General features: G+C 42.6%; 3 protein-coding genes across 4 annotated transcripts; 1 reads left to right on the forward strand and 2 right to left on the reverse strand.

The window, feature by feature from the left end:
- Window positions 1-1,046: 1,046 nt before the first annotated feature.
- On the reverse strand, window positions 1,047-17,519 carry ubr7 (ubiquitin protein ligase E3 component n-recognin 7). The gene is made up of 12 exons (XM_067573000.1): window positions 17,332-17,519; window positions 15,352-15,493; window positions 14,415-14,548; window positions 12,708-12,768; window positions 12,439-12,534; window positions 12,285-12,338; window positions 12,094-12,199; window positions 11,921-12,006; window positions 9,498-9,662; window positions 8,247-8,412; window positions 4,826-4,887; window positions 1,047-1,423 (listed from the first exon to the last, which is right to left on the reverse strand). Exons 2-12 carry the CDS (start codon window positions 15,478-15,480, stop codon window positions 1,331-1,333), a joined length of 1,152 nt encoding a protein of 383 aa, XP_067429101.1. The 5' UTR covers window positions 15,481-15,493; window positions 17,332-17,519; the 3' UTR covers window positions 1,047-1,330.
- Window positions 17,520-19,516: 1,997 nt separating this feature from the next.
- Window positions 19,517-21,456, forward strand: si:dkeyp-55f12.3 (uncharacterized protein LOC568418 homolog). 2 transcript variants are annotated; one of them, XM_067573002.1, is made up of 3 exons: window positions 19,517-19,871; window positions 20,167-21,133; window positions 21,174-21,456. In XM_067573002.1, exons 1-2 carry the CDS (start codon window positions 19,688-19,690, stop codon window positions 20,259-20,261), a joined length of 279 nt encoding a protein of 92 aa, XP_067429103.1. In that variant the 5' UTR covers window positions 19,517-19,687; the 3' UTR covers window positions 20,262-21,133; window positions 21,174-21,456. The 2 variants fall into 2 exon arrangements, with proteins under 2 accessions (XP_067429103.1, XP_067429104.1); XM_067573003.1 differs by having other exon boundaries at window positions 21,254-21,456.
- tmem251 (transmembrane protein 251) lies at window positions 21,411-26,838 on the reverse strand. Its single transcript, XM_067573001.1, has 2 exons — window positions 26,531-26,838; window positions 21,411-22,229 (listed from the first exon to the last, which is right to left on the reverse strand). The coding sequence occupies exon 2, from the start codon at window positions 22,219-22,221 to the stop codon at window positions 21,832-21,834; it is 390 nt and encodes a 129-aa protein (XP_067429102.1). The 5' UTR covers window positions 22,222-22,229; window positions 26,531-26,838; the 3' UTR covers window positions 21,411-21,831.
- Between the last annotated feature and the right edge of the window lie 197 nt (window positions 26,839-27,035).

Genomic DNA, 27,035 nt, shown 5'->3' on the forward strand with positions numbered 1-27,035 from the left:
GAGTCAGAAATCTTGGTGTCGTCATGGACTCAGACCTGAACTTCAACATCCACATTAAGACAATTACAGAGTCAGCTGACCGTCACCTGGAGAATATATGAAGGATTAAAGGATTTATAAACTAGTTCTGCATTTATCTTCAGTAGACTCGACTACTGTAACGCCGTCTTCACAGGTCTCCCTAAAAAAAATCGATCAGACAGCTGATCCAGACGCCGCTGCTCGAGTCCTCACTAAGACTAGAAAGTGGATCACATCAGTCCAGTTCTCAGATCTTTACACTTCCTGTCTGTCAGAGAACTGATGGTTTAAATACGTCACTGATCTGCTGCTTCGTTATGAAACATCCAGACTCTCAGGTGGTCTGGATGAGGTCTGGATCAGGTCTGCTTTCTGTCTTCAGAGTCAAAACTAAACCTGGAGAAGCAGCGTTCAGGTTTTATGCTCCACATATCTGAACAAACTCTCAGTTCTTTAAATCAAATTTGAGGGTTAATATCTTTCACTAAACTGCAACTTTTATTCTCTTGTTTTATCTTTGTCCATTTTAGCTTCTTTTATTTCCAATTTAACACTTTTTAAACTATTTAAATGACTTTACACTGGCTTGTGTTGCTTTTATAGTCTTGATGCCTCTTATGTTTTATGTAAAGCACTTTGAATTGTGCTGTACAAATAACTTTGTTTTGCCTTTTAACCTGATTTTGTTGGTTTTCCTGGTGAATATGTGCAAAGTGTGTTTATGACAAAGTGGTTTCATTGATAACTGGTGGATCTTTAACTTTTTAAATCATTAAATCTCATTTCAGTTCTTTTATTTTTCAATCCTGTCACATTGTTTTCATTCAAATTAACCTGTTGTCACATCATCATCAATAATCAATTAGAACTGATGAACTTGTGTTCAAACAGAATGTAAAACTGAGACGAGATGAAAAAGTTCAACAGAAACATGAACTGAATGTTTGATGAACGTAGACGAGAGCGAACACGCGTCCGTACAGCGGTCCACTGAAAACACCTTTAGAAGATGAAATATGACTCTGTGTTCTCAAACATTTTATTGTTTTTCATTAAAAAGTGAACACAAAGACAACATTAACAGACATTAATGTTGTTGACCTCTGACCCCTGAAACAGAAGGTTTAAAATAAACATCAAACTTCAAAATGTCCAGAAAATCCAAAATACTGGGTCGTTGACAAAAAACGTCAGAGGACAATCTGAGGCATGGGGTCAGGAAAAAGGTCCGAAGGTCAAAGGTCATTGGGTGACGTTGATGATAAGATTAGAGGTCATCAGGTGCAGTAGATGTAAAGGTCAAAGGTCATCAGGTGCTGTAGAAGCGTCCGGCATCGACTCGTCTTCTTTTGCGACTCTGCTGCTGCTCAAAGAACTGGCGGATATCATCTGGAGTCACAACCTATCAGAGAACAGACAGCAGTCACATGATGAGTTTCCTGTGCACAAAACCTCGAAACTCAAACATCAAACTGATCGTCACCTGTCTGTCAGCAGGTCAGACAAACAGAAGATTATCTAGTCACATTTAAAATAAAAACATTCTTCACGCCTCCACCGACAGCCCGTCTGGCGAAGCACCTGACCCTCCCGGCGTTGGCAGGTGTGGGAATACGAGCTCCTGCCTGAGAGCCGCTAGTGCCTGTACGTCGAACTGCAGCGGGGTCCTGAACAGGGAACCCTCTGGTGACTCAGAGGTCTCAGACGCAGCCAGGACGCTCCTCAGTGGCGAGGCGCCAGGTGTGGATGAAATTCGCCCTGAGATGCTGAAGACTCTGGACGTTGTTGGGCTGTCATGGCTGACACACCGTGTTTATAATGGGGACCAGAGGATGTAATTTGGTTATCACACTGTCGGCTTTTCTTTATAAAAGCCGTGGTGTTGAGGGGTGGTCTGCTTAATGCACGTTTTACAATATTTCGCTCGCCACACTTTAAGAAATTATAACTTTTATTTTATAACTCAAATTTGTTCCAAACTGTTTTCTTAATTGTTAATACATCCAAGAGAAAATGAAAATTCCTTTTATGGCAATGAAAACTCTATATAATGTGGTCAAAAACTGTTTTTAACCACCGCCTTCTAACCAAACATTTAGGGTGTTTTTTACATGCGCTGCGGCACAACACCTGACCCATATATCCACCTGTTACACTACACACCCCTCGGTGGTGACATGCCCACAGGAAATAAAAGGAATCCCAAACAAAACAAAAACAATACCATAAACACTCTTAGCAATAACATAGATCATCATAAGCAGAATTAACAATTATTTCAATTGTAAAATCAACTCAACCATATTTAACCATTTACATTTAACAGCTGCCACACACTGCTCAGCCTTTCTGGGAGAGCTTGTACCAGATGCTGGAGAGGAAACTCTTGGCTGATTGTTGTTGAACCTCAGATTCTGGGGAAACATGGATTGAGTCCTGGTCCTGGAACAGTGGTCCAGCTCTTTACCCTGGAGGGAACTTTTAACCCATCCAGTCTACATGTACATCTTGGACTTGGAGAAGGCTAATGACAGAGTCCCCTGGGGTAGCTTGAGGGGGCGCTGTGGGAGAATGGGGTACCAAGCTGTTGTTACAAGTCATCCAGTCTATATATAACTGGGGGGGGGGGGGGGGTGTCCCATTTGGGGACAAATGTAGCTTCATCGTATCGGGATCTCTAGTAGGCACCAGCTGGTTTGCAGCCCAGTGTGAACCAGTCAATAATTCTTCAGTAATGAAGCAGTTGTACCAAAATAAATTTAAAATGATTAAAATAAATACCTCCTTATGACAGAGATAATACGACGCAGCAGTGCAACCATGTGGGTTTTTTTTTCACTGCACATTAAAATAAATCATATCAATGTGTATCCATCATCCTGTAGTTATAATGATCTAGTTCATTAATTGAGTGCCAGTTAATACAGCCTACCAAATCCTGCATAACCAACTACATCATCACCTGGCAGAACTTAATATGCAAGCAGCGACGGAGGCGGAGTTCTGTAGAAGGTAGAAAACCCGCTCGTCTCGCCTGCTGTCATGAGATCACAGACACGGAAGGAAGAATGTTTCCTCCATATGATGTCTGGCCTTAAACACACAATATGTCATTTCTGCCACTATGGGGTCTCTCAGTCAAAACAATAACAAAAGATGGAGTTTGATGACGTTGTGAAGCAGTGAGGGATCATGGGAGTTGTCTTCATTGTTAAACAACCACCACTGCCGTCATTGCAGTCAGCTTCTCCTGGTTCAGTGTTCATCATTCAGGAGGTTTTTACCCACAGTGGTCTGTTTGTTCTGGGGAGGAGGCTCCAGAACAAACAGACCCAGTGATTCAAACCAGTAAAAACACATTAAACATTTATTTCTCTGACGCTGTTTGGTGGACACGATGCCTGGAGGGGCTGCGGACTGAGCTGCTGCTAACGTTTGCTCAGCTTGTTTCTCTGATATCTTATGACTAAAATCCTTCATCCAGATAAAAGATACAGTTAAAAATGACAAAGATGTAGAAAGCGTATCATAAAAATGTGGTTTAAAACAGGATAAAAAGTCAATTTATGACAGTTTCTGGCAGATAACCACGACACTGACAGCAGACAGACATTTCTCCGTTCTCTATTTCTCTGTTTAGCATCTTCGGGTTAGGCTAACCCATTGTTGCTAACTTTGGAGCTAACCTCCTACACTTTTCCAGCAGTTGGGAAACAACAGACGTGACTTTTCTTGGTCTTGACAAGCTGCAGCATTTATTAGCTGTTACACTATAATCTGTACTGCACATTTACTGACAACTTCCTGTTAACCTTTTCCTCTGCTCCGCTCGCTTTCACCATCACTTTTCTGACGCTCACTCTCTCGCTTAACCACTCGCTTACGCTCTGCCCTGTTCCTTAAAAGGAGGAGGCGGGGGACTCGAGGCGGGGGACTCGTTGGCCTGGTGGGGTTCTCGTTGGCCTGGCGGGGGTCTCGTTGGCCTGGCATGGGACTCGTTGGCCTGGCGGGGGACTCGTTGGCCTGGCGGGGGACTCGTTGGCCTGGCGGGGTTCTCTTTGGCCTGGCATGGGACTCGTTGGCCTGGCGGGGGACTCGTTGGCCTGGCGGGGGACTCGTTGGCCTGGCGGGGTTCTCGTTGGCCTGGCGGGGGACTCGTTGGCCTGGCGGGGTTCTCTTTGGCCTGGCATGGGACTCGTTGGCCTGGCGGGGGACTCGTTGGCCTGGCGGGGTTCTCTTTGGCCTGGCGGGGGACTCGTTGGCCTGGCGGGGCTCTTGTTGGCCTGGCGGGGGACTCGTTGGCCTGGCGGGGGACTCGCTGCCTGGCGGGGGACTCGTTGGCCTGGCGGGGTTCTCTTTGGCCTGGCGGGGCTCTTGTTGGCCTGGCGGGGGACTCGTTGGCCTGGCGTGGGACTAGTTGGCTGGAGGGGTTCTCGTTGGCCTGGCGGGGTTCTCTTTGGCCTGGCGGGGTTCTCTTTGGCCTGGCGGGGGACTCGTTGGCCTGGCGGGGTTCTCGTTGGCCTGGTGGGGACTCGTTGGCCTGGCAGACCACCAGGTCTGTACTATTATAGGGGAAACACTGCAGCTGCACAACTACATGAACATAGAAACCATGAAGCCTTCACCAAGGAGCTCAGAGTAGAGCCACTGCATCTCCATGTCGCCTGATGAGGATCCTCCTGGACACCAGACGTGTTGCGGACACTAACCCTGATCCTGGCCAGACTCTGATCATATCTTCTCTGTGCAGTAATTATGTCAAAGTCATCAGAAGGTCAAAGGTCAGCTGCAGTGTGAAACTCACCTTTCCTTCTGCTGCGAATCTCTGCAGAAAGTCCTTCAGCTCAGTTTTCATATCGTTGTATCCTGAGAGAAAGAAACTGACGTCACCAACAGACGGACTTTATCCAAAAAAACAATGTTTAATGCACCTCATGTTCACTGTGTGGTACTTGTAGTTTCATGTGTTGTACTTGTGGTTTCATGTGTTGTACTTTTAGTTTCATGTGTTGTAGTTTCATGTGTTGTACTTGTGGTTTCATGTGTTGTACTTTTAGTTTCATGTGTTGTAGTTTCATGTGTTGTACTTTTAGTTTCATGTGTTGTAGTTTCATGTGTTGTACTTTTAGTTTCATGTGTTGTACTTGTAATTTCATGTGTTGTACTTGTAATTTCATGCATAGTACTTGTAGTTTCATGCGTGGTACTTGTAGTTTCATGTGTTGTACTTGTAGTTTCATGCGTGGTACTTGTAGTTTCATGCGTGGTACTTGTAATTTCACGCGTAGTACTTGTAGTTTCATGTGTTGTACTTGTAGTTTCATGCGTGGTACTTGTAATTTCACGCGTAGTACTTGTAGTTTCATGTGTTGTACTTGTAGTTTCATGTGTGGTACTTGTAGTTTCATGCGTTGTACTTGTAGTTTCATGTGTTGTACTTGTAATTTCATGTGTAGTACTTGTAGTTTCATGTGTTGTACTTGTAATTTCATGTGTTGTACTTGTAATTTCATGTGTAGTACTTGTAGTTTCATGTGTGATACTTGTAGTTTCATGTGTTGTACTTGTAATTTCATGTGTTGTACTTGTAATTTCATGTGTAGTACTTGTAGTTTCATGCGTGGTACTTGTAGTTTCATGTGTTGTACTTGTAGTTTCATGCGTGGTACTTGTAGTTTCATGTGTGGTACTTGTAATTTCATGCGTGGTACTTGTAGTTTCATGTGTGGTACTTGTAGTTTCATGTGTTGTAGTTTCATGTGTGGTACTTGTGTCGTGTTGTAGTTTCATGTGTTGTACTTATAGTTTCATGTGTTGTACTTGTAGTTTCATGTGTTGTAGTTTCATGCGTTGTACTTATAGTTTCATGCGTGGTACTTGTAGTTTCATGTGTTGTACTTGTAGTTTCATGCGTGGTACTTGTAGTTTCATGTGTGGTACTTGTAGTTTCATGTGTTGTAGTTTCATGTGTGGTACTTGTGTCGTGTTGTAGTTTCATGTGTTGTACTTATAGTTTCATGTGTTGTACTTGTAGTTTCATGTGTTGTAGTTTCATGGGTTGTACGTATTGATTCATGTGTGGTACTTGTAGTTTCATGCGTGGTACTTGTAGTTTCATGTGTTGTACTTGTAGTTTCATGTGTTGTACTTGTAGTTTCATGCGTGGTACTTGTAGTTTCATGTGTTGTACTTGTAGTTTCATGTGTTGTACTTGTAGTTTCATGCGTGGTACTTGTAGTTTCATGTGTTGTACTTGTAGTTTCATGTGTTGTACTTGTAGTTTCATGCGTGGTACTTGTAGTTTCATGCGTAGTACTTGTAGTTTCATGCGTGGTACTTGTAGTTTCATGCGTGGTACTTGTAGTTTCATGTGTTGTACTTGTAGTTTCATGCGTTGTACTTGTAGTTTCATGCGTGGTACTTGTAATTTCACGCGTAGTACTTGTAGTTTCATGTGTTGTACTTGTAGTTTCATGTGTGGTACTTGTAGTTTCATGTGTTGTACTTGTAATTTCATGTGTTGTACTTGTAATTTCATGCGTAGTACTTGTAGTTTCATGTGTTGTACTTGTAGTTTCATGCGTGGTACTTGTAGTTTCATGTGTTGTACTTGTGGTTTCATGCGTTGTACTTGTAGTTTCAATTGTACTTGTAGTTTCACATTTGGTACTTGTAGTTTCATGTGTTGTACTTGTAGTTTCATGTGTTGTACTTGTAATTTCATGTGTCGTGTTGTAGTTTCATGTGTTGTACTTATAGTTTCATGTGTGGTACTTGTAGTTTCATGTGTTGTACTTGTAATTTCATGCATGGTATTTGTAGTTTCATGTGTTGTACTTGTAATTTCATGTGTGGTACTTGTAGTTTCATGTGTTGTACTTGTAATTTCATGTGTGGTACTTGTAGTTTCATGTGTGGTACTTGTAATTTCATGCGTGGTACTTGTAGTTTCATGTGTTGTACTTGTAATTTCATGCGTGGTACTTGTAGTTTCATGCGTTGTAGTTTCATGCGTGGTACTTGTAGTTTCATGCGTTGTACTTGTAGTTTCATGTGTGGTACTGGTAGTTTCATGTGTGGTACTGGTGGTTTCATGTGTGGTACTGGTGGTTTTATGTGTGGTACTTGTAGTTTCATGTGTTGTAGTTTCATGTGTGGTACTTTTGTCGTGTTGTAGTTTCATGTGTTGTACTTATAGTTTCATGTGTTGTACTTGTAGTTTCATGTGTTGTAGTTTCATGGGTTGTACGTATTGATTCATGTGTGGTACTTGTAGTTTCATGTGTGGTACTTGTAGTTTCATGTGTTGTACTTGTAGTTTCATGTGTGGTACTTGTAGTTTCATGCGTGGTACTTGTAGTTTCATGTGTTGTACTTGTAATTTCATGCGTGGTACTTGTAGTTTCATGTGTTGTACTTGTAATTTCATGTGTGGTACTTGTAGTTTCATGTGTTGTACTTATAGTTTCATGCGTGGTACTTGTAGTTTCATGTGTTGTACTTGTAATTTCATGCGTGGTACTTGTAGTTTCATGTGTGGTACTTGTAATTTCATGCGTGGTACTTGTGGTTTCATGTGTGGTACTGGTAGTTTCATGTGTGGTACTGGTAGTTTCATGCGTGGTACTTGTGGTTTCATGTGTGGTACTTGTAATTTCATGCGTGGTACTTGTAGTTTCATGTGTTGTACTTGTAATTTCATGCGTGGTACTTGTAGTTTCATGTGTTGTACTTGTAGTTTCATGCGTTGTAGTTTCATGCGTGGTACTTGTAGTTTCATGCGTTGTACTTGTAGTTTCATGTGTGGTACTGGTAGTTTCATGTGTGGTACTGGTGGTTTCATGTGTGGTACTGGTGGTTTCATGTGTGGTACTTGTAGTTTCATGTGTGGTACTTGTAGTTTCATGTGTGGTACTTGTGGTTTCATGTGTGGTACTGGTAGTTTCATGTGTGGTACTGGTGGTTTCATGTGTGGTACTAGTAGTTTCATGCGTTGTACTTGTAGTTTCATGTGTGGTACTGGTAGTTTCATGTGTGGTACTGGTGGTTTCATGCGTGGTACTTGTGGTTTCATGTGTGGTACTGGTAGTTTCATGTGTGGTACTGGTAGTTTCATGCGTGGTACTTGTGGTTTCATGTGTGGTACTGGTAGTTTCATGTGTGGTACTTGTAGTTTCATGCGTGGTACTTGTGGTTTCATGTGTGGTACTTGTAGTTTCAGTTACCATGGATGATCTCCAGCTGCTGCACTCGGTTCAGGTTGTCCAGCGCTGACATCAGAGGGTCGTGACCCGGCTGTCTCTGTTCGCTGTTCTTGCCTTTGTTCTCATAGGCGAGGACGGTGTCCAACTCGTCCAACAGAAAGGACAAACCAGCTTCAGACAGACTCTCCTGACAACACAAACACTCCTTAGTAACACTGCTTCGTTAGTGACAGAAGCTACTTTGTTAGTGACAGAGATTGATTAATGACAGAAGCTACTTCGTTAGAGACAGAAGCTGATTTGTTAATGACTGGGCTCTGAGGACCATGCAGCTTTTTTTTTTAGAGAAGGCTTCATTACGCCGGAATCCCACCGGCTACGTCTGCGTCGTGTTCCTGCTCCAATGCAGTTTTGTTCCGTCCTTCACACGGCGTCCTACCCTACCGGGGAACATTTCAGACACAGAGCATTTTGACTGCGGTCAAGCCATCTGCCTTTTAAGTTCAGTTGCACTGCTACTACAGTAATTACAGCAGCCTAATCAAAACCGAATGACCACCCTCAGGCTACCGTATTTACTGCAGTAGCAGCGCAACCAAACTGCCCAATTTTGTTAATTCAGATTTCTTGATTTGGTCATTTTCCTTGATTTTTGTGATTCTAAATCAAGGATTTAGAATCTGTAAGAAGCTGACTGTAAGAAGCTGTAAATGCTTTATCTGGTATGAAAATGTGTTGTAAATCTTAAGCCTAGTGGGAGGGGCTACTGGTTTAAAGGGGCTGCTTTGGCCCTGGTGCAGTCAGGCAGCATCTATTGATCCCAGATTGCATATTGGAGTGTAAGATATTTGAGTTATTGGGGAACTCCCTTTTGTAATATTTTGTACTCTTGTATATAGTTTATATAGAGTTTTTTTTCTGCTTTTTCATCTTTTTGCACTTTTTTGGTAAATATTCATAGTGTTTGCACCTTGAGAGGACGGCGAAATAAATCAATCATAATATTTTCTGACTACGACCCTGCGACACAGAGCTTTGTTAGTGACAGAAGCTGCTGCGTTAGTAACAGGGCTTTGATAGGTTTGTGAGGACTGTGCAGATTCATCAGTGCTTTATTCAGAGGGTTTGAGTGGTTCAGAGCGGGTCGAGGTTGTTGAATGAATGAATCAAAGTGTGAGCGCGCTCAGACAGAAACATAATTACACACTAAACTCACCAATGACCTCACAGTTAATTATTAGTGCCTCAGAAAACAGAAACCTGATTTGTTACCTGGCAGCTGCTGCAGGAGCAGAGTTTCGAGCGCCATGCTGACGGCCAGAACACGGCTCCTGATTGGACTCTTTTCTGACCAGCCGCCTCGAGCTCCTTCAGTCTGCAGCTCGGCTCCGTCTCCCGACGGCTTCGCTTACAGCTCGGCTCGATGACATCATCAACCTGACAGATTATTGATTATTAATTACATCGATCAGCGTGAAGACTGAAAGGAATCAGTAGAGCAACAACAGAAAATAAACTGTGAAAGACTGAATGAATGCAGGATTTAAAATATTTGTTGTGCAGCTGACGGTCGTCACAATGTGAAGATTAGATTCAGCCTGAGGAACTGAGTCTGATTCCTCAGAGAACTGAGTCCGGTTCCTCAGACAACTGAGTATGGTTCCTAAGAGAACTGAGTCTGGTTCCTCAGACAACTGAGTATGGTTCCTAAGAGAACTGAGTCCGGTTCCTCAGACAACTGAGTATGGTTCCTCAGAGAACTGAGTCTGGTTCCTCAGAGAACTGAGTCTGGTTCCTAAGAGAACTGAGTCTGGTTCCTAAGAGAACTGAGTCTGATTCCTCAGAGAACTGAGTCTGATTCCTCAGACAACTGAGTCTGGTTCCTCAGACAACTGAGTCTGATTCCTCAGACAACTGAGTCCGATTCCTCAGAGAACTGAGTCTGGTTCCTCAGACAACTGAGTCCGGTTTCTAAGAGAACTGAGTCCGGTTTCTAAGAGAACTGAGTCCGGTTCCTCAGACAACTGAGTCTGGTTCCTAAGAGAACTGAGTCTGGTTCCTAAGAGAACTGAGTCTGGTTCCTCAGACAACTGAGTCTGGTTCCTCAGACAACTGAGTCTGATTCCTCAGAGAACTGAGTCTTGTTCCTCGGAGAACTGAGTCTAATTCCTAAGAGAACTGAGTCTGGTTCCTCGGAGAACTGAGTCTGGTTCCTCTGAGAACTGAGTCTGGTTCCTAAGAGAACTGAGTCTGGTTCCTCGGAGAACTGAGTCTGATTCCTCAGACAACTGAGTCTAGTTCCTAAGAGAACTGAGTCTGGTTCCTCAGACAACTGAGTCTGGTTCCTCAGACAACTGAGTCCGGTTCCTCAGACAACTGAGTCTGGTTCCTCAGACAACTGAGTCCGGTTCCTCAGACAGAGAACTGAGTCTGATTCCTCAGACAGAGAACTGAGTCCAGTTCCTCGGACAACTGAGTCTGGTTCCTCAGACAGACAACTGAGTCTGGTTCCTAAGAGAACTGAGTCTGGTTCCTCAGACAACTGAGTCCGGTTCCTCAGACAACTGAGTCTGGTTCCTCAGAGAACTGAGTCTGATTCCTCAGACAGAGAACTGAGTCTGATTCCTCAGACAGAGAACTGAGTCCAGTTCCTCGGACAACTGAGTCCGGTTCCTCAGACAACTGAGTCCGGTTCCTCAGACAACTGAGTCTGATTCCTCAGAGAACTGAGTCTGGTTCCTCAGACAACTGAGTCTGGTTCCTCAGACAACTGAGTCTGGTTCCTCAGAGAACTGAGTCTGGTTCCTCAGACAACTGAGTCTGGTTCCTCAGACAACTGAGTCTGATTCCTCAGACAACTGAGTCTGGTTCCTAAGAGAACTGAGTCTGGTTCCTCAGACAACTGAGTCTGGTTCCTCAGACAACTGAGTCCGGTTCCTCAGACAACTGAGTCTGGTTCCTCAGACAACTGAGTCCGGTTCCTCAGACAGAGAACTGAGTCTGATTCCTCAGACAGAGAACTGAGTCTGATTCCTCAGACAGAGAACTGAGTCCAGTTCCTCGGACAACTGAGTCTGGTTCCTCAGACAGACAACTGAGTCTGGTTCCTAAGAGAACTGAGTCTGATTCCTCAGACAGAGAACTGAGTCTGATTCCTCAGACAGAGAACTGAGTCCGGTTCCTCGGACAACTGAGTCCGGTTCCTCAGACAACTGAGTCTGATTCCTCAGAGAACTGAGTCTGGTTCCTCAGACAACTGAGTCTGGTTCCTCAGACAACTGAGTCTGGTTCCTCAGAGAACTGAGTCTGGTTCCTCAGACAACTGAGTCTGGTTCCTAAGAGAACTGAGTCTGGTTCCTCAGACAACTGAGTCTGGTTCCTCAGACAACTGAGTCTGGTTCCTAAGAGAACTGAGTCTGGTTCCTCAGACAACTGAGTCCGGTTCCTCAGACAACTGAGTCTGGTTCCTCAGAGAACTGAGTCTGGTTCCTCAGACAGAGAACTGAGTCTGGTTCCTCAGACAACTGAGTCTGGTTCCTCAGACAACTGAGTCTGGTTCCTTGGAGAACTGAGTCTGGTTCCTAAGAGAACTGAGTCTGGTTCCTCAGACAACTGAGTCTGATTCCTCAGACAACTGAGTCTGGTTCCTCAGACAACTGAGTCTGGTTCCTAAGAGAACTGAGTCTGGTTCTCACCTTCTCAGACTGATTCAGGTTCATGTTCAACTCGTCTGATCCTGCTGTTTCCTCCTTCACCTCTTCTTCGACTGACTCACCTGGAACTGAACAGGAAGTACATCACAGACAGGAAGTACATCACAGACAGGAAGTACACCACAGACAGGTAGTACAAAAAGGAAGTTATTTACCTGCCAGGTGAGCGGCGAAGGTCCACAGGAAGGGGTTTTTGTTCATACAAGACTCACAAATCATCTCCTGCAGCTCCACACAGTCTGGAACCACACAGCCCAGGTGCTGTCAGAACAAACACAGGTGAGTTCGGAACATTATATCATTGATCACATCATATATATCATCATATATGTTCTCATGAACTCACCCTTCCATGCAGCCAATCCTCACACACCACACACTGAATCATTTCATCCTCCACCTGAAACCAAAACCAGCCAATCACTGTGCGATACAGCTTCAGTACAGCAAACAGACTGGAGCAGGTGAGGTGTAGGTGTCTCAGGTGTCGAGTGTCTCACCTGGTCGTCTGGATCTGGGTAGGGCCGGCTGCAGGTACAGTACTCTCCAAAGAAGTTATGGCTGTATTTGTTCAGACTGTTGACGACCTCTTTGTCCTGCAACACACAGTAAACCCAATAAACATTCACACACCTGAGCAGAACACGCCCCTCTCTAAACATCCTGCAGTGATGTCACTTTAAACTACACCTGTCAGGTGACCCGTCAGGTGATCAGTTATATGTGAGAACAATTAGTCTGAGTATCAGGATATGATGTCAGAACTCACAGGGAAGAGTTTACACTGCAGCTCTGTGAACTTCCTGTTTCCACAGTCACAGCGGAAGTTCCTGCAGAGAAGAAGAGTCAGGATCAATACAATCAATACGATCAATAGGAAAACTTCACAGCATGTTTGTCGACAGAAATCATAAAAAAAACTGACATTAAATCATTGGACAATCATTAGTGGACAATATATTTCACACAGTGCTGAAAGACTTTAGAGCTGGCCAGGTGAGTCATACAGGTGTGAACACCTGATTCTCAATCCTGGATTCATATGAGGAGCAGAAACCGGGCTGAGACAATCTGGATCATCACAACCTTTATAGAACGGACAGAAAGTCACAAGGAGGCGAGACCATCTATACAAGAGCTTGTTTTACTTTTACTGTTGCAGTCACAGAAGGAAAATGTGGAAAAACAGCTTTTGGCTCTGAAAGTGTGTATTGTGAAAAATAATTCTGTTATTGTGGTCGGTGTGTACAGACCTGCTGATGACATAGCTGATCTTTCAGCTCCATATAAAAACTCAGAGTTGATTATACTGGGTGATTTCAACTTAAACTGGTTGAGTTCTGTGGCAATATTAATGTTTCTCAGGTAATTACTGATCCTACCAGGCCAAACTTAACAGACTCCTCTACGTCATCTCTGATTGACTTTTAACTAATAGAAAAGAAAACATTACAGACTCAGGAGGATCTGAGCTCAGTCTTAGTGATCAATGTCCAATAGCTTTTATTATTGAAAAACTGTCCACGTATGGCGATTAGACAGAATTTCAAACATTCATGACGCTGCTAAAATCCCAGATGCTGAATCAACTCTCGACTATTTCTTCAAGTCTTTTAAAGCAAAAAAATAATAAAAAAATAAAGAATACAGGACAGGTCGAGTCCCTGGTTCTCAGCAGAAACCTCCTCCTCACTTCAAGAGAAATAAAGCCTCTCGCCAGGCGTACGGCGACCCCGGCGTACGGCGACCCCGGCCTCTCGCCAGGCGTACGCGACCCCGGCCTCTCGCCAGGCGTACGGCGACCCCGGCCTCTCGCCAGGCGTACGCGACCCCGGCCTCTCGCCAGGCGTACGGCGACCCCGGCCTCTCGCCAGGCGTACGGCGACCCCGGGGTACGGCGACCCCGGCGTACGGTGAACCAGGCGTACGGCGACCCCGGGGTACGCGACCCCGGCCTCTGGCTCGCTTTCAGGCAGCTTAGAAACAAATGCACACGTTTCGTTGCTGCATCTCGTCATTGACGTTTTTCAATTAGAGAAAATCACTTTCTTTTTCCCGCCATGATCTCAACGTGCACACAGCAAATGAACGCTGTACGCGGACTATTGATTACTATCAGCAGGTTATATAAACAGCATTAGTATAGGAATGATTCTGTCCCGAGCTGTTTGATCCATGTAAGTGATTGATCACTGTATTTCTGAGTCTAAATATTGGTTGAATGAAAATCAATGTGATGACAAATGTTGAATTAAAACCCGTCAATTTCAATGTTTTTAATCAACTCTGATCAATTCAGTGAAATATTAGCTAATTGATGGTGCTGAAAGCTGCAGCAGAGCTCAGTGACAGACGTCTATCAACTGATCGATTGATCACGCGGCGCAACACGGCTGATGAAACCACTGACACATGACAACATGGAAGCGTATGACTGATTGTTTGGTAAATAATGAAGTGAAAGGTGCGTCATCACCTTTTGGTGTAGAGCTCGAAAAGGTCATGACCTTCGTGACATTTGTATGAACACGCCAAACACACGCCTGCTGCCTCGCCTCCCTTCGGTGTGCAGGTGTTACAGGCGTACAGAGCCTGCCGCTTCACGTAGCCCTGCAACACACACACGGAAACATCAACACACACATATATATATGTACACACGCACACACACATAGTACAGTGTTTCCCCTATAACTGTACTGGCCTGGTGGGACTCTTTAATGCCAAAAATAACACCAAATATCCATTCATTCTGAAACTGATCATTTGAAAATCAATTCTCCACTATATATCTATATCTATATATATATATCGATATATATAGATAGATGAAATAGATATATATATATATATACATGTAGACAAAGTATATAATATACATAACATATAGTATATAAACAGTAACCTGTATATAATATATAGTATATAAACAGTAACCTGTATATAATATATAGTATATATAAACAGTAACCTGTATATAATATATAGTGTATATAAACAGTAACCTGTATATAATATATAGTGTATATAAACAGTAACCTGTATATAATATATAGTATATATAAACAGTAACCTGTATATAATATATAGTATATATAAACAGTAACCTGTATATAATATATAGTGTATATAAACAGTAACCTGTATATAATATATAGTATATATAAACAGTAACCTGTATATAATATATAGTGTATATAAACAGTAACCTGTATATAATATATAGTGTATATAAACAGTAACCTGTATATAATATATAGTGTATATAAACAGTAACCTGTATATAATATATAGTATATATAAACAGTAACCTGTATATAATATATAGTGTATATAAACAGTAACCTGTATATAATATATAGTATATATAAACAGTAACCTGTATATAATATATAGTATATATAAACAGTAACCTGGGGGTATGAGCAGTGATCAGAGTCACTTCCCGCCAACACGGCTGAAGCTTCTTCCTCCAACTCCTCATCTTCCTCCAGGACGTCCACCAGAGACACCGTCTGCTCCGTCTGCTCCTCCGACATCATCACCTGTCACCACCTGGGCAAAAAAACACACAATTAAACACAAACACACACACACACAGACTGATGAAGAGTCCGTCAGCAGCAGCTGCTCTCCTCCTCTTCTGTTTTGCAGATGTTGTGTATATTGTGTGTTTACTGTACACATTCATGTTACTAACTCGGCTGCTTCCTCTGAGTTTTTAGGCTTTCTCATCTGACAGGAAACTCCAGACTGCGAGGGATGATGGCGTGGTCCTGTGGGTGTCCTGCCCTGACACCTTCCCTGGCTATTATTACTTCTTGTTATATGTCTAATATTTTTATTGTTATAGTTATTATTGTCGTTATCATGCTTCTCTGTCTCTCCCTCCTTTCTCTCTCAACCCAACCGGTCGAGGCAGATGGCGTCCACCTAGAGTCCGGTTCTGCTGGAGGTTTTTTCCTCTTAAAGGGGAGTTTTTCTTGCTGCTGCTCATGGAGGAATGTTGGGTCTCTGTAGATTAAAGAGTTCGGTCGAGACCTGCTCTATGTGGAAAGAGACCTGAAATAACTTCTGTTGGGATTTGGCGCTTTATAAATAAAACTGACTTGACAGACAGAGGTGGACAAGATGAACCGGATGAAGTGAAGGTAAAATTTTACTCAAGTTGACAACAACTATGCTTGTTACTATGAGCGCAATAGGGATGTCGACACTTAACTGCTGAGTTACCAGACACTGTCTAGACAACATCAGATATTTATACGTGTTGCTTTATGGGTTGTTTGTAGCATTAATGTTGCTAGGCTAGCGAGTGTCTTACAGTCTGTTTTTAGTGAGTATGTTAGACGCAACACATAGAAACATGAATACAGTTGATGTGAATTAGTTTCCAGTGAGATATTATTGAGTCTATAGTGACTTTGCTGTTGTAAATTTTCTGTTACTGCTCTAGAAACAGTATTTAGTTTAAAATATAAATCAATTCTAATCCTGTTCTGAATTTACTGGCCCAGTTCCTGAGTAATGAAGAAGAAGCAGTGAGAGTATGAACGGGACCGATAAGTGTAGATAAGACAGAGATACGATCCTAACATACCGTCCCCGCAGCTGGTTGACACAGTTCAAATCCCTTCACTATAATCCTGACTGATGTTATTCTGTGATTATTGTTGTTATGGTGCGATATCTTCAGCCATAGCGCTTAGCCTACATATGTTTCACTTCTTCATGCTAATGCCTGAGTGTTCTGTGTATTCAATCACTTTCTTTGATTAAAATGAATGCAATGTTATGTTACATCATTACAAATCAATTGATATATATTAATTTCATTCAATGCATGATTACATTTTCAATACTTTCTTACTGAACTGTTGGAATTTATTTATCCACGACATAATGATCCTCTTTCTGATGACAAAATTTACTTAAATCGTAAAACAGAATTCAGAAAAATTACAACGAAAAACAAGGAATTTGTGAAAAAAATAAGAGAAATAAGAGCGATTTCATAGGTCCCTGGATACCGTGTAGCTACTATATATGTAAATACTATATTGTATGTATAATCTGTGTATGTTGTGTGTAGATATTGTTTCTATGTTGTGTATATATTGTGAGTATAGTGTGTATTTTGTGTAGATACTGTATTGTGTGTATATTGTGTGTCCGCCTGTGGACAGATGATGATCACACAAATTTAACCAGCTCATCGATTAGTCTGATCGGCGGGCCAACAGTTCGTAGAACGATCAATAAACCGTTTACAGCGTTAGCAACAGCTAGCCAGTTAGCTTCCGTTAGCCACAGCAGGTAGCTTCCAGAATGTACATGAATGTGGATCCGCTGCGTGCTAATGCTAACTGTGTTAGCTGTGTGGTTAAACTCACCGAGTCAAACCGGACCTGTTTCCCGCCGTCTGCTCCGACTGTATACCAGCCAATAAACTGATCAGTAATGATCAATAATCAGTTGCCTCTGATCTTTGTTGTCAATCCGCTAGCTGCTGCTAGCTCTGATGACAACGTCCGGTTTACTTCCGCATTTCGTATTTGGCGCCACTCCGGAGTCAGAGGTCACTTCTGGGTCAGAGGTCACCGAGTTTAAAAATAGAAACAATCTGAAACACTTTTACTTCAATAATGTTAATGTGGTGAAGACATTAAGATAGAAACGCCTGTAAATCTTTCTTTCTTTTTTATCAAGCAGATTGAAAATATACAGAAGAAGAAGAAGAAGAAGAAGACTGGGACGAGCTTTACAGAATGAAGGATGGAATTAGATCAGCAATACATTCAGGTAACAACACACAGAGAGGTATCATTATACCGAAAATCAAGAGGAAAGACATATTTCTTTACAAACCAAACTACAGCAAAAAAAGATATAGAGATAAAGATCTATACGAAAATATTTAACACATTACATGTTGTTATAGTTTTAATTGCTTTTTGTTTTAGAGAGTGTTGAATTGAATAAATGTATTGTTTGAACTCTTTGCCAAAGGCAATAAAGTGCGGTTTCTCACCTGTAAATTTACATTTATGGATATGGAAATTTGCCATTATAATAATAGGATTTATCATGTACACATACCAAACAATACATTCTTCCAAAGTTAAATAAAACTTTCATCAATATTTTCAGTAATGAAAACACAAAGAAATTCTTCAGTTGGTCAAAGCCAAAATAAAAGCACATCAGTTTGTGGACAACCATAACAGAATCTACATTCACATCAACGTCTCTCTTAAATCTTTTTAAGTTTTTATCTGGATAGAATTAATGAATGAGTGTAAAATAAATGTCCTTAACTTTATTGGTGATTAAGTGGTGATTAAGTATTGATTAGGTAGAAGCCATGCAGGCTTTCTTCCACAAACTGGTTCCAGTATGAAATCCCACTTGGTAATGTAGTAATATCTCTTTGGAACAGAGCTCTTATAGATCTTTTGTTACCTCCAAGATAACTGGGAAAACAAAGTTGGCCTGTGGGAGTCTGTTGGAGATAATATGGGCGATTGGCTGAGATTTAAACAGCATACAGACTCCAGAGGGTTATTCTATTCTGACAGAAACCCTTCACAAGTAAAGAGAAGACCGTCCTTATTAAATAACTGATCTACCAACACAATATTTTTGTGAAACCAGTATTCCACAAAGAGAGATTTGTGTTTATATCAAATGTCCTTGTTATTCCATATAAAATAATTATGAGGTGAAAAATTATGTTTGTAGATGAGAGACCATCAGAAGAAGAACTGGTGATGAAAAGCAGACATTTTTACAGGGATTTTATCAATATTTGACTTACAAACAAGAAAAAAAATTTAGATAATATATGGAGAGATATAATATTCCAAGTGGAAGGAAGGTTTCTGAAAAGTGAACTCAGCCAATTTATCTTAAATGTATTGTTTAATGTATAGAAATCCAAAATATTAAGCTCACCATTTTCACAAGAATTCACAACTGTTTATTTCCACATGAAACTGGTGAAACTGATTAAATTGATTAAACTGATCTACTTTAGTAGTTTGTTATCCAGCTGCAGAGCCAAAGCTGCATGTGTCTGTCTGTCTTAGTAATTAATACTCTGCCTCTTAACGTGAGATCCCTTTACCCCTAAATTCCACCGGGCGCGTGCGCGCCGCGTTCCGGCTCCGACGCGGCTGCCAGAGCTGATCGCGGCCACTCTAGTCAATGTATCCGATTGCACCGGGCGCGCCGCGGCGCGTTTCAGAAGCGTCCCAGAGGCGGACACAGAAACAGCATTGAGCATCCGGTCAATTTTCAAAATAAAACAACCCGTGCAGACTCCTGGTCGTATATCAACAATAAACGCAATTAAAACAGACAAATAAAGAAACCGTTTGACTACACAGCCTACTTAACCATAGCAGAAGTACAAAGATCAAGGAAAATGACCAAATCAACGAAAGCTGAGCAAGTTAACAAAATTGGACAGTTTAGTTGCCCTGCTACTGCAGTAATTACGGTAGCCTTAAGGCACTCTGTGAGCTTTGACCAGGCTGCTGTAATTACTGTAGTAGGAGTGCAACTGACTGTAAACGGCGAATGGCTTCCTCGCGGTGGAATAGGGCGCTGTGCAGAGGACGGAGCAAACCGCGTCGGAGCAGGAACTCGGCGCGCACGTGCCCGGTGGAATCCCGGGGTAAGAGTATCACATGTTGCTGACGCAGGCGGGCAGTGCGTGCTGACGACAGCGGGCGGAGTGTGTTGAAAATGGCGGGCGCTGCGGTGCAGGCGGAACTGCGGTTTAGAAACGGACTAACAGAGAAAATCTGCATTACAGTAGAAAATCATCTGAGTTCTCTGATCCGCGGGATTCACGAACTGAGCCCGAACGTCTCGCGGCTTCTCAGCGAGCTGGTGGAGCGTGAAAAAACCCGCGGAGCATGCGCAGAAGGTGAGCTCTCTAATGTGAGAATCTGAGCAGCACGTCTACTCAATAAGAATGATTAAATCCAGCATAACGTGTCATCAATAAGAATGATTATGAAGTATAAAATCATTCTGCATGTGTTTCAGTTAAATCAAGACTTCAAATATAATAAGTTCCTTAAAAGAAGATGAAAGCAACAGGTTGTTATGCTAACTGCTAACGTTACAGTGCAATACAGTGGTTAGAGAGGAAGGACTAAACAACCTCAAGTTACCTGTCAGTTACAGTTCCTGATACACCTGTATGTTTCCTGCTGCAGGTGAGGAAGAGGAGGACAGTGATGAGGAAGATGAGGATCCAGAGGACCCCCAGAACTCTGAACTACATCCCCCAGCTAAAAGATTCAAGACCTGAAATACCTGAGGACACCTGAAACATCTGAGGACACCTGAAACATCTGAGGACACCCGAAACATCTGAGGACACCTGAAACACCTGAAACATCTGAGGACACCTGAAACATCTGAAACATCTGAGGACACCTGAAACATCTGAGGACACCTGAAACATCTGAAATATCTGAGGACACCCGAAACATCTGAGGACACCTGAAACATCTGAGGACACCTGAAACATCTGAGGACACCTGAAACACCTGAAACATCTGAGGACACCCGAAACATCTGAGGACACCTGAAACATCTGAGGACACCTGAAACATCTGAGGACACCTGAAATATCTGAGGACACCTGAAACATCTGAGGACACCCGAAACATCTGAGGACACCCGAAACATCTGAGGACACCTGAAACATCTGAGGACACCCGAAACATCTGAGGACACCTGAAACATCTGAGGACACCCGAAACATCTGAGGACACCTGAAACATCTGAGGACACCTGAAACACCTGAAACATCTGAGGACACCTGAAACATCTGAGGACACCTGAAACACCTGAAACATCTGAGGACACCCGAAACATCTGAAACATCTGAGGACACCTGAAACACCTGAAACATCTGAGGACACCTGAAATATCTGAGGACACCTGAAACACCTGAAACATTTGAAACATCTGAGGACACCCGAAACATCTGAGGACACCTGAAATATTTGACGATATCAGCAATACCTGAGGACTGATTACCTGGCATCAGTCAGGATATCGATCCTAAATTCAGTAGAAAGTACATAAAGCAGCTTGTGTCTGACATGTTGCTTCAGGTAAAGACTAAAAATAAAACCTGCTTTTTAAATGTCTGTAACAGTCTGACACAGACAGGTGAGGTCAGGAGGGGACAGGTGAGGTCAGGTGGGGACAGGTGAGGTCAGGTGGGGACAGGTGAGGTCAGGTGAGGTCAGGTGGGGACAGGTGAGGTCAGGTGAGGTCAGGAGGGGTCAGGTGAGGTCAGGTGGGGACAGGTGAGGTCAGGAGGGGACAGGTGAGGTCAGGAGGGGTCAGGTGAGGTCAGGTGGGGACAGGTGAGGTCTCCACATCACTTCTGTAAAATAAAACTTTCATTTTCTAAAAGAATTACAATCTTAAAGTGTAAAACACATTGTTTTTTCTTTCATTTTATTGACATAATAAAGTTGTCATGGTAACCAGTGTATGTTATGTGACTCATGATATTAAACACAGAAAAGTAGCAAATTAAGTACCACAGTCACAGAGAATACTGCTCTCTGATTGGCTTGGTCATAAGTTTATCTGCCGGTTACCATAGCAACAGTACTGGTGCTTCAGTTAGACACACAGCTACCCTCCAGCCAATCACAGCACAGGATTCTCTGTGTGTTTTTACAAAAAGGTTTGTATTTGTTGATCCCGACAGTCCACGCTCAGGGCAGTTCGACACAGGTCCTTATCAGGCGGAGCGGTGGGTTTACGTCTGTCAAAAGGCACACAGGGAAGTGACATCACAACCGACAAACTGTTCACTTAGTCTTCTGGTGACGTCCTGCATTGGCCCCGCCCCTCTATGTGTCTATAAGTGGTGAGCCGCTGTGATTGGACGGCTTGCCAACGGCGTGGCGGCGGCTGCAGAGCAGGGCAAGGCAGACAGGTAGGACACAGTAACCGACGGCGCGAGGGTCCGCCCTTGTGCAGGAGAACAGGAAGAGGAAGAGCTGCAGGTATGGCAGCAGGAAGACCGACGCCCACATCCAAGCAGGAAGCGGTGGCAAGCGGGTGCCAATGCCCTGACTCCAGCTGACGGCGGGGGGTGGAGCTGACGGGCTGGTCGCACCTCTCTGCACGTGTTCCAAACTGAACCGCTGAACCTCAAACACGTAGTACACCAACAGTACGCTGAGTAGCAGGTAGAGAGCCACGCCCACCCAGCCCATCCTCTGACGGAAGTTCATCATCCTCCATACTGCCAGAAAAACAGATTAATAGTTAATAAGTCATCAATACATCCTCCATACTGCCAGAAAAACAGATTAATAGTTAATAAGTCATCAATACATCCTCCATACTGTGTAACTGAACTGAGCAGCCACAAATTTCTATGTTTAGCGTTGTCAGGTTAGGCTAACCCATTGTTGCTAACTTTAGAGCTAACACCCTTCACTGTTCCAGCAGTTGGAGAAACAACAGACGAATTTTTCTTGGTCTTGAGAAGCTGCAGCATTTATTAACTGACACACTGTAGTCTGTACTGTACATTTACTGACACACTGTAGTCTGTACTGTACATTAACTGACACACTGTAGTCTGTACTGTACATTTACTGACACTGTAGTCTGTACTGTACATTAACTGACACACTGTAGTCTGTACTGTACATTAACTGACACACTGTAGTCTGTACTGTACATTTACTGACACTGTAGTCTGTACTGTACATTAACTGACACACTGTAGTCTGTACTGCACATTAACTGACACACTGTAGTCTGTACTGCACATTTACTGACACACTGTAGTCTGTACTGTACATTTACTGACACTGTAGTCTGTACTGCACATTAACTGACACACTGTAGTCTGTACTGCACATTTACTGACACACTAGTCTGTACTGCACATTTACTGACACACTGTAGTCTGTACTGTACATTAACTGACACACTGTAGTCTGTACTGCACATTTACTGACACACTAGTCTGTACTGCACATTTACTGACACACAAGTCTACTGTACATTTTCTGACACACTGTAGTCTGTACTGCACATTAACTGACACACTGTAGTCTGTACTGCACATTAACTGACACAATGTAGTCTGTACTGTACATTTACTGACACACTGTAGTCTGTACTGTACATTAACTGACACACTGTAGTCTGTACTGCACATTTACTGACACACTGTAGTCTGTACTGTACATTTACTGACACTGTAGTCTGTACTGCACATTAACTGACACACTGTAGTCTGTACTGCACATTTACTGACACACTGTAGTCTGTACTGTACATTAACTGACACACTGTAGTCTGTACTGTACATTTACTGACACTGTAGTCTGTACTGTACATTAACTGACACACTGTAGTCTGTACTGTACATTTACTGACACTGTAGTCTGTACTGCACATTAACTGACACACTGTAGTCTGTACTGCACATTTACTGACACACTAGTCTGTACTGCACATTTACTGACACACAAGTCTACTGTACATTTTCTGACACACTGTAGTCTGTACTGCACATTAACTGACACACTGTAGTCTGTACTGCACATTAACTGACACAATGTAGTCTGTACTGTACATTTACTGACACACTGTAGTCTGTACTGTACATTAACTGACACACTGTAGTCTGTACTGCACATTTACTGACACACTGTAGTCTGTACTGTACATTTACTGACACTGTAGTCTGTACTGCACATTAACTGACACACTGTAGTCTGTACTGCACATTTACTGACACTGTAGTCTGTACTGTACATTAACTGACACACTGTAGTCTGTACTGTACATTTACTGACACTGTAGTCTGTACTGTACATTAACTGACACACTGTAGTCTGTACTGCACATTAACTGACACACTGTAGTCTGTACTGCACATTTACTGACACACTGTAGTCTGTACTGTACATTTACTGACACTGTAGTCTGTACTGCACATTAACTGACACACTGTAGTCTGTACTGCACATTTACTGACACACTAGTCTGTACTGCACATTTACTGACACACTGTAGTCTGTACTGTACATTTACTGACACACTAGTCTACTGTACATTAACTGACACACTGTAGTCTGTACTGCACGTTTACTGACACACTGTAGTCTGTACTGCACGTTTACTGACACACTGTAGTCTTTACTGCACATTAACTGACACACTGTAGTCTGTACTGCACATTTACTGACACACTGTAGTCTGTACTGCACATTAACTGACACACTGTAGTCTGTACTGTACATTTACTGACCAGTAGTCTGTACTGTACATTTACTGACACTGTAGTCTGTACTGCACATTAACTGACACACTGTAGTCTGTACTGCACATTAACTGACACACTGTAGTCTGTACTACACATTTACTGACACACTGTAGTCTGTACTGCACATTTACTGACACACTGTAGTCTGTACTGTACATTTACTGACACACTAGTCTGTACTGTACATTTACTGACACACTAGTCTACTGTACATTTACTGACACACTGTAGTCTGTGCTGCACATTTATTGACACACTGTGGTCTGTACTGCACATTTACTGACACACTGTAGTCTGTACTGTACATTTACTGACACACTGTAGTCTGTACTGTACATTTACTGACACTGTAGTCTGTACTGCACATTTACTGACACACTGTAGTCTGTACTGTACATTTACTGACACACTGTAGTCTGTACTGCACAGTTACTGACACACTGTAGTCTGTACTGTACATTTACTGACACACTGTAGTCTGTACTGTACGTTTACTGACACACTGTAGTCTGTACTGTACATTGATTGACACACTGTAGTCTGTACTGTACATTCACTGACACACTGTAGTCTGTACTGTACATTTACTGACACTGTAGTCTGTACTGCACAGTTACTGACACGCTAGTCTACTGTACATTTACTGACACACTAGTCTACTGTACATTTACTGACACACTGTAGTCTGTACTGTACATTTACTGACACTGTAGTCTGTACTGCACAGTTACTGACACGCTAGTCTACTGTACATTTACTGACACACTAGTCTACTGTACATTTACTGACACACTGTAGTCTGTGCTGCACATTTATTGACACACTGTAGTCTGTACTGTACATTTACTGACACACTGTAGTCTGTACTGTACATTTACTGACACACTGTAGTCTGTACTGTACATTTACTGACACTAGTCTACTGTACATTTTCTGACACACTGTAGTCTGTACTGTAGTTACTGACACACTGTTGTCTGTACTGTACATTTACTGACACACTAGTCTACTGTACATTTACTGACACACTGTAGTCTGTACTGTACATTAACTGACACACTAGTCTACTGTACATTTACTGACACACTGTAGTCTGTACTGTACATTTACTGACACACTGTAGTCTGTACTGTACATTTACTGACACACTAGTCTACTGTACATTTACTGACACACTAGTCTACTGTACATTTACTGACACACTTACAACTTCCTGCTAACCTTTTCCTCTGATCCGCTAATATTCACCGTCACTTTCCTGCCTCTCGCTCTTTCCCACTCGCTACGCAAACATGTTACGCGCTGCCGTATTCCTTAACAGAGTTACGCTACCAAGAGTTTCCATGGTAACGACACAGACGTTGACTCACACTCAAACGCTATTGATTTCTGAGTGAATGGATATTTAGTGTTTTTTTGGCATTAAAAAATTTTTTGGCCTGGCGGGGTTCTTGTTGTAATAATTGTAGGAGAAACACTGATTCAATAAACGTTCAGTAAACGCTCAGTAAACGTTCAGTAAACGTTGAGTACAATTGGACCCAGCAGTCTCCATTAGGTTGGGCGAGTTCAAAGTTGTGGAAATAAAGGGGGTGTTTTGAATACACCCGCCTTGTTTTCACAGGTAATTTTTTAATCTGTCCCTCCCGCTGCAGGAAATAATAAATTAATCCTGGAAAGTTACTGAAGCACTTTTCTCCTTATGAAAGTAACACGGAGATTAGTCGACCAATGAGAATTTGGTCAGACGAGAGCATATCGACCAACCAATCGACCAGTTGACTACAGCCCTAAAGAAAATAACAGATTACCAATCAATACATCATCGATAGTTATCAGTAGTATTTCTTCAACCAGTAGTGTTTATTTACTTTACTGTAGTATTTATTCACACTTAACTGGAGTGGTTATTTACACTTTCTAGTAATGTTTACTTGCCAGACTCCATTCATTATTTGCCAGTTTTAACTGTCTCCTGCTCTAAACCTCAACTGTCTTCAGTTCTTTCGAGTGAAATCCTGTTCAGTGTTTCTGCCAGATTCCGTTTATCTTTCAGACAGTTAAACTGTCAGATGACATTAATGTTTCCTCTCGCTGTTAAATAACATACAGACGGTCCGCCGCGCGTTAGCAGCCTGTTAGCAGCCTGTTAGCAGCCTGTTCGCATGTTAGCATTAGCAGCCTGTTAGCCTGTTAGCAGCCAATTAGCTTGTTAGTCGGCTGTTAGCAGGTTAGCTCGTGTTTTTCACAACTCTTACCTTCCTTCACGCAGATTATTTCAAATCAAAGTTATGCTTTTCGCTGGTATTTAATCCGCGGTCAATCCCGGAGGTCTGGGAAGTCTCGTCTCTCTGTTTTGTCACCTGACACCCATCGACGACGTCACTCAAACTGCCCAAAGACGTCACAGAGCCTGAAGCGTTTATAACCACTCAGCTGTCTGTGTTTCGTCTTTGTGTTTGCCAAAACAAAGCAATGATGACAGTAAACTGTCAGCAGTCATTTATATGTATCGTATATATCGTCAGAAGTGTTTCTGTGTCGCAGAGAAGCTCAGCAGCAGCTGCTGTAGAAGCACAACAACCGTCGCTAGATGGCGCTGCTGTCGCGTTGACGCCATTTTGGACTGAGAACGCCATCACGTTCATTCAAAGTCATCACATCTAGTGACGTCACCATACTACAATCACCACTAAAGCTCCACTGCTCCCAGTACCTGATGACACCAAAACCAGAGATCCCATTCAGGACACACTCCTTTAT

The sequence above is a fragment of the Thunnus thynnus genome, chromosome 18 (assembly GCF_963924715.1).
Source record: "Thunnus thynnus chromosome 18, fThuThy2.1, whole genome shotgun sequence".
In the NCBI taxonomy this organism is placed as follows: Eukaryota; Metazoa; Chordata; class Actinopteri; order Scombriformes; family Scombridae; genus Thunnus; species Thunnus thynnus.